The 9,000-nt window shown below is 35.0% G+C and overlaps 2 protein-coding genes across 7 annotated transcripts; both read left to right on the top strand.

Moving 5' to 3' along the window:
* Positions 1-2,173: 2,173 nt before the first annotated feature.
* Positions 2,174-6,362, top strand: LOC133782326 (organic cation/carnitine transporter 7-like). Of its 4 annotated transcripts, none has more exons than XM_062221590.1 (5): positions 2,174-2,616; positions 2,982-3,265; positions 3,935-4,172; positions 5,190-5,724; positions 6,010-6,362. In XM_062221590.1, the coding sequence occupies exons 2-5, from the start codon at positions 2,991-2,993 to the stop codon at positions 6,018-6,020; spliced, it is 1,059 nt and encodes a 352-aa protein (XP_062077574.1). In that variant the 5' UTR covers positions 2,174-2,616; positions 2,982-2,990; the 3' UTR covers positions 6,021-6,362. The 4 variants fall into 4 exon arrangements, with proteins under 4 accessions (XP_062077574.1, XP_062077571.1, XP_062077573.1 ...); XM_062221587.1 differs by lacking the exon at positions 6,010-6,362 and adding an exon at positions 5,850-5,929; XM_062221589.1 differs by lacking the exons at positions 2,174-2,616; positions 6,010-6,362 and adding exons at positions 2,739-2,878; positions 5,850-5,929.
* On the top strand, positions 5,974-8,769 carry LOC133782327 (grpE protein homolog 2, mitochondrial-like). Of its 3 annotated transcripts, none has more exons than XR_009870461.1 (6): positions 5,974-6,062; positions 6,436-6,550; positions 7,127-7,319; positions 7,426-7,589; positions 7,749-7,885; positions 8,198-8,769. XR_009870461.1 is itself a non-coding variant. In XM_062221592.1 (5 exons), the coding sequence occupies exons 1-5, from the start codon at positions 6,040-6,042 to the stop codon at positions 7,755-7,757; spliced, it is 582 nt and encodes a 193-aa protein (XP_062077576.1). In that variant the 5' UTR covers positions 5,978-6,039; the 3' UTR covers positions 7,758-8,168. The 3 variants fall into 3 exon arrangements, 1 of the variants encoding a protein (XP_062077576.1); XR_009870460.1 differs by having other exon boundaries at positions 5,978-6,062; positions 6,358-6,550; XM_062221592.1 differs by lacking the exon at positions 8,198-8,769 and having other exon boundaries at positions 5,978-6,062; positions 6,358-6,550; positions 7,749-8,168.
* The last annotated feature ends 231 nt before the right edge of the window (positions 8,770-9,000 follow it).

Raw genomic sequence — 9,000 nt, 5'->3', positions numbered from 1 at the left:
AAATTTACACAAAAATCAAAAAATAAAATGAAAAATTACCTTTCTGTAAAAATTGAAATTGTGGATCAGTGGTGGTGGGAGACATGATGGGGGCGTGGCACCGGCTCCGGCGGTGGGTGTGGGGTGGCTCGGGTGGGGGATGTCGTGGGTGTGGAGGGGCTCGGGAGGGGGGACGATGGGGGTGTCGTGGGTGTGGAGGGGCTCGGGGAAGAGGGGGCTCGGATGGGTTGTGGCATGGTTGGTGGGGGACGGTGGTCGGAGGGGCAGCGGTGGCAGGTTGCTGAAGAAGAAGAAGAAGAAGTGAGGGAGGAGGCGTGGTGCAGGAGCTGATATTGCTATGACTTTTTCTTGTGCGTTTGGCCTCGCCGGAAAAAGTAACATGAGAAACCCCAAAGTATAATGATGCGTTTTGATTAATTAACCTTATGCCGACACTTTTTTCCTTTTGTCGGCATGTTGGAGCTCGCTGGCAAATGTCTTGCCCATTTTACACATGGGCCTTTGCCGACGAGCTTCACTTACCTTGCTGACAAAAGTCCCATGTGTAAATTGAGGTAAGTGGGACTTTTGCTGACACTTTATATCGTCGGTAAAAGTGGTTCCGCCGACAAAAGTATAATCTACCGTAAAAGTTTTTTTTACCGATATTTGTAATCTCAAAGTTCCGAGAGACAATAGTATAGTTGATTAAGATCAAAAAGACTAATCAAATCTTAAGGCTAGAGTTGATTGAACGATTATTGTGAGATCAAGATCAAATAATAGAAACCAGAACACTTTAACGCTTAACATTCAAGAAGAACAGTGATACTTACTTCGACTATTGATATTTAAACACTCACGAATCAATCAAACCATTTATTATATTTTATCTAAGTAATAATTAGCTAACGTTGCAAGAAATTACCAATTCGTAGTTTGATTAACAACGTTACACACATATCATAACACTAAGTATTAACAGTTAATAAGAACTGTTATTAATGTTAGAGAATATGTATCTTAAAACACTATATGTACAATCAAACCATTGATTAGTTGTAAAATAATATTTAATTATCAAATATCACCACAAAGATATCATGGTTAAATCAACACCGATCAAACCGGTTTAACTTCAAATTGTTAAGAAAACACTATTAGTAAGTTTATATGTTAATATTGAAACAATTTGGAAGAAATCAAACAGTTGATTACATTTTCCAAACTCAAAACATATAGAACGATGAAAGTTTAACTAAAAAAAAGTGTACAAGATAAAAAAAAACAATACTCACTACTAGAAAATTGTACTTAGATGACGCACATGAGACGACATTTTTAGTAGAATAGTCGTCTCATGTTAAAAGTAGAGATGAGACGACAGACTATCTAAAACTGTCGTGCCATTCAAACCAAAGATTACATGAGATGACTGTTCTATAGAGACTGTTGTCACGTATCTACCTTTAACACAAGAAGATGGTTCTAATAGAAACGTTGTCTCAATGCAACCCAATTTTTTTGGCATTAATTAAATTTGTATATTTTAATATGAATTAATAAATATACTTAATCTATTATGCAAATATATTTATAAAAAATAAATAATAATTAATAATTCAAATTTAAATTTAAAAGAGTTATTTAATATTAATTGTTAACTTATTTAATAATATTATATTAATAATACTAAAAGATAAAAATTAATTAAAAAAAAGTCATACTTCTATTAGTTATATATATATACTTCCATTAAGAGTACTTTTAAATTATAACCATAATGTTTTTAAACTAATAAAATATAATATATAAAAAGAAATTGAATAAAAATACTAACTGTGAAAGAAACCCTCTCTTGTGCACAAGATAATAGCACAACCCTCTGCCATAACAACGACCAGCGACAATCCAACAATCGACGACAACTAGGGAGAACGGCGACAGCCCAGGTGACGGCGACGACGACGGATCCTTCCCCGCGTACGGGAAAACCCTAATCTGCTTATGGTCCAACCCATCTCCGGCCTAAAGCTCCGGCGTCTTCGCACCTAATTCTCAATCCGACCGTTCGATCGCCGCCCTCCACCCATCTCCGGCGTAAAGCTCTTCACGCTGCCCTGTACCTGCTTCTCTATCTTCGTCATAGTGATAGCCACAAGACTTTGGGTATTTTCTTTTTTTCTTTCTTTCTCTGAACTGAGTTTTTTGGTTTAAATACTAAAGATTTGATTGAATATGTGTTTCTGTGAATGGGATGTTCCATTATCGTGATTCAATTTTGCGAATAAGATTCAATTTTTGTTCTGCACTCATTTTTGTTCTTTCTCTTTATAGTTACATATATATGTACTCAATGGTTTATCTGTATTTTAAGCCAACTAGATGTTTTGTCTTTCTAGCAACAGATGTACTGTTGCCTTGTGATATCTGTGTCCTTTAATTCTTTAGCATTGTCATTTGTTCTATTTCAGTCTTCTCTTGCCCCTTTAATATTAAAAACAAAAGAAAACTAAAATTCTTGTTGCTGGTAAAGTTTGTTTGTAACATTGACGAGGCACACCAGAACCGGATAACCTCCATTGACGAGGACCCCTTCAACCTCAAGAAGACGGAGACCGCCATACCAATTCCACGGTTCTTCCTTTTCTCTTGTTTACTATTTCTGGTCAAAATGGCCATGGTCAATATCAATCTCTTTCATTTTTCGTAGATTGGATCATTTTTCCTTATCAATTTGTTTCGGTCTGTGGCTTTTGGATCTGGGTATTAGTTATTTTTTCCATTGTAATGATCATGTTCATACTCAGATTTACATTTTGATGTGTTTATTTTTCTTAGAAATGTTGAATTTTATTGGATTGGCAGTGTTATGGTGATTTAAAGTCTCGAATTTTAGGTATTATTATTATAATCAAGGTTAGATATAGATCGTTTTATGACTGTACATTTCAACAAAAAACCAAAAATTCACAAATTAAAAGCTCGTTGTTGCTCGTCAGTTTCCATAGATGCCACCAGAAGATGGCAGCAAAACCTTTACTGTGGATGAGGCCCTTGTGTCTATGGGATTCGGAAACTTCCATGTTCTTGTGCTCTGTTACGCAGGCATGGCTTGGATTTCTGAGGCAATGGAGATGATGCTGCTTTCTTTTGTTGGGCCAGCTCTTCGATCAGCATGGGTCATCTCATCTCATCAACAAAGCCTTATAACTAGTGTTGTTTTTGCTGGCATGCTCGTCGGAGCTTATTCATGGGGCATTGTTTCGGATAAACATGGAAGAAGGTGGGTCTTCTTTTGTTTCACCAATCTTAATTTTTTACTTTCATTCAAAGGAAAGATGTTATGAGATGATCTACTGCTCTTCCATTTTCTCATGAGAAAGTTGACAGCTGATGCAACTTTTAATGTGATTCTTAAAACTATATGCAGTATGCGCGTAACAATAATTATGTCCTTAATTATGAACTTCCAAACGTTTCTGATGCTGTAGAAGTGATCGACATCTCTATAACTAGGATTGTCATTTTGTTTTGATTAGGAATGTTTTTTGTTTGTGTCATTTGAAGTCATATTAGTGCAAACTCTTTTAACAAGCTGTGATATTGAATCCATTACCGAAGCTTTAACCATTGTGTTCTTGCGGCTGTGTTATGACTTGTTACAACTTTTTCAATATGTTATTCCACATAGTTCTGACAAGTATGTACTTGTTGTATTATTCAAAAGGTTTGTTAACATGCTTATTTTCTGTTAGAAGCAGTTACTTGGTTCTTTGCCTTTAGCTATTTGTACCATGTAATTGCCACTTTTTCTAGTATAGTTTTTTTCTGATGCATATGTTTTCAATAAATTTAGTTTTTCTTCTCATGATCATTGTGGAGCTAGAGCTTATTGTGAATTTTAATACCTCTCCCATTGTCTTAATTGTTCATTCCCTTCTTTCAACCTCAGGAAAGGATTCCTTATGACAGCTATGGTTACTGCTGGGGCTGGATTTATGAGTGCACTTGCTCCCAATTATATAATGTTGCTTATTTGTCGTTGTTTGGTTGGTGTTGGGTTGGGAGGTGGTCCTGTACTCTCATCTTGGTTTCTGGAGTTCATTCCTACTCGTAACAGAGGTACTTGGATGGTTATTTTTTCAGCTTTTTGGACTCTTGGAACAATTTTTGAGGCTTCACTTGCATGGGTATGCTTCTAATTACCTTATTTTTCTTGGTGATGGTTATGCATATGTTTACCTAATTCTAATATCTCAAAATCTAACTGTCATTTTAATTTTAAAGTAACGTTCTAGACATAAAGGATCTTCAGCCCTTATGCTGAATAGATTAGAAGATTTTTTAAAAGGACAGTAGTATGATTTAAGACTTGGGTTTGGCCGAACATTATTCAACACCTTTTAAGGGTTGTGAAAATGCTTTGGTTCTTATTCTTCCTTAGACTTTGACATTTGACTTCAGATTGGAATAACCCTCTCAATCATTAAAAAAATTTATGCATTCAGCAGCATTGTTTTCAGCCAGTTCATTCTTTGTCTGTGACAAATTAAACATTTTAGAGAATGGCTGTGCTCTCATTTTGATATGTCTCTATGCTTTTGGCATGCCATTTTGCTTCATGATCTGATGCTTTTAGAAAAGTAGTTTTTTTTATATGATAAAAAATATATAATCATAAAGACTTGGATCGGTCAACACAATAGAATCTTTTGGGTGCCTCCAAGGATTATGATTTTTTTTTGGACCAAATTATGTAATCAGCACATTTTTAGTTCCCTGCTCACAAAATTTAATTAGATTGGTTGTCTTTGTTTAAGCTCTTTTTGCCTCTTCCACTCTTTTCATGTTGTGAGTTGAGAACACTCTGCCCTTATCCTCTTGCGCATTATATTAACTTAATGTTTTATTTTAAACTAAATTTGCCATTTATTATACTCTAACTACTTGTTTATATTTTACTAAATGATTACGAATCATTGTACCAAAAGATATGAGCACAAAATTTTGAAATTGAATTGCTATGAAAATGGAGAATATTGGGAGTTTTTGTTTATGTCAGTCCATTAAATCTACCAGATAAGCAACATAAATTACTTAAGGTGCAAGTTAATTAGTCAACTTCAGCAAGTCTTTTACTGCCCAGATATGTGATAATAAATACACTGAATTTGCATCTTGATCTTAAAATGTTGTGTGCTTTACAGTTTGTCATGCCAACACTGAGCTGGAGATGGCTTCTTGCCCTGTCTTCAATACCTTCATCCCTTCTCCTTCTATTCTATTGGGTTGCACCTGAGTCACCACGATTTTTATGCTCGAAAGGAAGAACAGCCGAAGCACTCAATGTTTTAGAAAAAATAGCAAGAATGAACAAAACCAAGCTCCCTCCTGGTATTCTTGTTTCAGATCACCAAATTGAGCTACAAGAAAAGAATACCCCATCAGAAGAAGAAGATTCACATTTACTGCCGCCCGCAGGTGATGAAACCACAACTTCTAAGAAAGCAGATTCTAAGACAGGGGCATTTTCATCACTATTAATTCTTCTTTCCCCAAAATTAGTTAGGTCTACCTTGCTTTTATGGTTTGTATATTTTGGAAATGCTTTTTCATATTATGGCCTCGTGTTGCTGACATCTGAGTTAAATAATGGACATAGTAAATGTTATCCAAACAATTTGCAATCACCAAAGTCACAGGATGTCAGCTACAGAGATATTTTCATCACTAGTTTTGCAGGTACTGCCACTTAACTACCATTGTTTTCTTTCTTCCTATTAGTCATGATCGTTAAATTATGCAAAAGAAAATGTTTATCAACTGCTACAAATTCCTGAGTAACATTTGCATTTAATTCCATGTAGAACTGCCTGGACTTCTAATAGCTGCCTTCACAGTAGATTTTTTCTGCTATTACAAGGATAGTATTCAAATTTAGACATATGTGGACTCCTAAAACAGTGCTTTTATCAGTGGAGTGACTATTGCAATTTGGCACTTATTAATGTTTTTCCTTAATTTCAGTTGTTGACTAGATGACCATCACTACAAAAAATGAGAGGCCTAAGAGATTTTAGGTATGATCTATCATATAGTTTTGGGACACTACAATAATATAGTGCATATCACCACATCTAATACTATACAAATATCACACTTGCATACAAATTTAATACACTAAGCCCATTTGTATTATCATATTGTTTTGGGACACAACAATAATATAGTGCATATCACCACATCTAATACTTACAAACATCACACTTGCATACAAATTTAATACACTATGCCCATTTGTATTAGTGTCTAATAGTGCATAGCACTGCAACAAATACAAATGTCGATATGCTTTGTCTTTTCATGATGAACCAGATTCTTACAGAGGCGAATAGAAGACTGGTTGTCCAAGAAGATTGTTGCCTTTTTCTTTAACATTTTTAGTTATTGCAGTAGTCCTCGGAGGACCATCCCCAGGAGCTCCTTGCTCCTCTCTTCTCCACAAACTAAACACCTTTCGAATCTCTCCAATCAGTTTCATTCCCTTGTCAATGAATCCTCCATCAAGGTACCTAAAAAGCTCATTGATTTTACTATTTTCTCTGTAGGGTTTTGCTAGGGTTTTAGGTTTGCAGTGGATTTGTCAATCAGAATGTAATTTTTATTTTCTTTTTTCCTATTCAATTTTAATTATTTAAAATATTGTTGTATGCTATTTCAAGATTAAAAAAGTTTAACTTCTCATGAATCAGAGCCTTTATTTGATTAATGTCAATAACAAATTTTGAGGGCAATACTTGATTTGCTTTCTGGGCTTCTTTCAGATTGTTACATTATATGTATATGTGCAGGCTTCATGATTACTACAATGTCTGAAGTACAGATTTTTAGTTTCTAATTTTTTGTTTTAATGTGTTCGCTTAATTAAATATAGTTTTATGGTTATATTTACAACTTTAGCTTATATAGCTGAGGTTCTTATTAACTTTCATCTTACTTATGTATCTAACCGTTGTATTAGCTTATGTATCTAACCAGTGTGTTTGCTGAAGTTTAAAGGGTTGTGCTTTCAAAATTTAAGTTGTGTTCCGAAATTTTTAAAGCTATCTAATTTATTGAATTTGGGTTTTTTCTTCTTCTTTAGTTGGCTCCTGGCCAGGTGTCTCTATTCCATCTGAGTTCTTCTCCCTTTCAAAGATTTGGTTTTGCTTCTTCTGCGTCCCCCGAGACTTCTGAAAAAGAACATGGGAGTAATTCAGAGAATAATGGAGATGCTAAAGTCTCCAGTCAAGCCACCTCTGAGCAGAGTGATGTTGCTGATCAGACAAAAGAATCAGGTTCTATCAGATTCTCAGTCTACTATGTCTAATAATGTGAAAACAAGGAGAAGAACTAAACGAGCAGCATTTTCTGATTCAAATTCCGACGAGGATTTGAGTGTAGATGATCTGGTGAAACTTGTGGCTGAGAAGGAAGAGCTTTTGAAGCAGAAGCATAAAGAGATTGAGAAAATGCAAGATAAAGTCCTCAGAAGCTATGCAAAAATGGAGAATGTCATGAACAGGACACGACGTGAAGCAGAGAACTCGAAAAAATTTGCCATTCAGGTTTGGTACCAAAGCTTATTTGCATATATATATCTTATTTTCACATTAAAGTTTCCTTGTTCAAAATAGTAGGTTTGGTATGCCTGTTGAAGTCTTAGCTTGACAAATGGCTTGAAGTCTTGTTGCAGAATTTCGCAAAGAGTCTACATGATGTTGCAGACAATTTGAGACGAGCTTCTTCAGTTGTCAAAGAAAGTTTTTCAAAGATTGACACATCTAAGGATTCATCTGGGGCTGCTCCACTTTTAAAAACACTTCTAGAGGGTGTTGAAATGACAGAAAAACAACTTGTAGAGGTAAATGATATCATCTTCACCACAAGACACCTCTCAATATCAAATCATTCTTAGATGAAGTTTCTTGTTTTTTACTTTTTATAAGTTCAGGGGACATACTGTTAGATGTTCGAATATTTTGCTTTTCATTTAATTTAAGTCAAACATTGTCAGTAGAGTGCAGCTTTTATATCATAAGGATGGTGAATGACTATTTCTTGAATGAGACACCCATGTTATGGCTAACTAGTAATGTAACTGTATTTATTATTATTGAACTACAATTCTATTGAATTTAATTTCTGATTTAGTTTTTTATTTTGTGTTTTGTAGTGTGGTGGGAAAAATACATATACACTTGGCGAAATTAATGAAATTCGAAATGAATAGGCAACCAAGCTTCTTGAGCGGACGAGTCATAGCTAGAGTAACTTTTGAAATCATAATTAAAAAATATACTAATTGTAGTTTTTAGTTAGCACTTACATAGTTATTCCAAGTCTATATTTTGATCTTGCAATTTTTAGATTTTGAACATACTGAGTTATATTGATTTTGTCTGCCTATTGATTCTATTTGAACTATGTTGTAATTACACAGGAAATTATGAATGAATATAGTATTGAAAATAGAGAAATGAAAAAATTATCATATTTTACATGGGACGTCGGTCTCCACAAAACTGTCGTCTTATGTATTGCAGGGGACGATGTTTACACATAAATTGTCATCTCATGTACTGCAGGAGGATGACGCTTGAGTAGGAACTGTCATCTCATTTACTGCAGTGGATGACGTTTACACATAAACTGTCGTCTCATGTACTACAAGAGAGAACGTTTGTATAGGAACTATTGTCTCATGTATGACGGGAGATGACACTTTTATTTAAACTGTTGTTTCATGCTTTACATGGCATGACATTGCATGGGACGACGGTATTAGAACCGACGTATGAAAGTCCATACAACGGTTTAAAACCATCGTCCCATGTCAATTTTGTAGTAGTACTTTTTCCGGTGAGGTTAAGACATTTCCCGGCGAAAGTTGTAGACCTTTCTCGACGATTTTCACACACTCGCCGCCAAAATTCTATGCAAAATTCCCACTTAAATCCGATCACTCTTTGCTAGCGC

This window comes from Humulus lupulus, chromosome 6 (genome assembly GCF_963169125.1).
Source record: "Humulus lupulus chromosome 6, drHumLupu1.1, whole genome shotgun sequence".
Lineage (NCBI taxonomy): Eukaryota > Viridiplantae > Streptophyta > Magnoliopsida > Rosales > Cannabaceae > Humulus > Humulus lupulus.
Note: the sequence above shows the minus strand (reverse complement) of the source record. Positions and strands in the feature narration are given on the sequence as shown.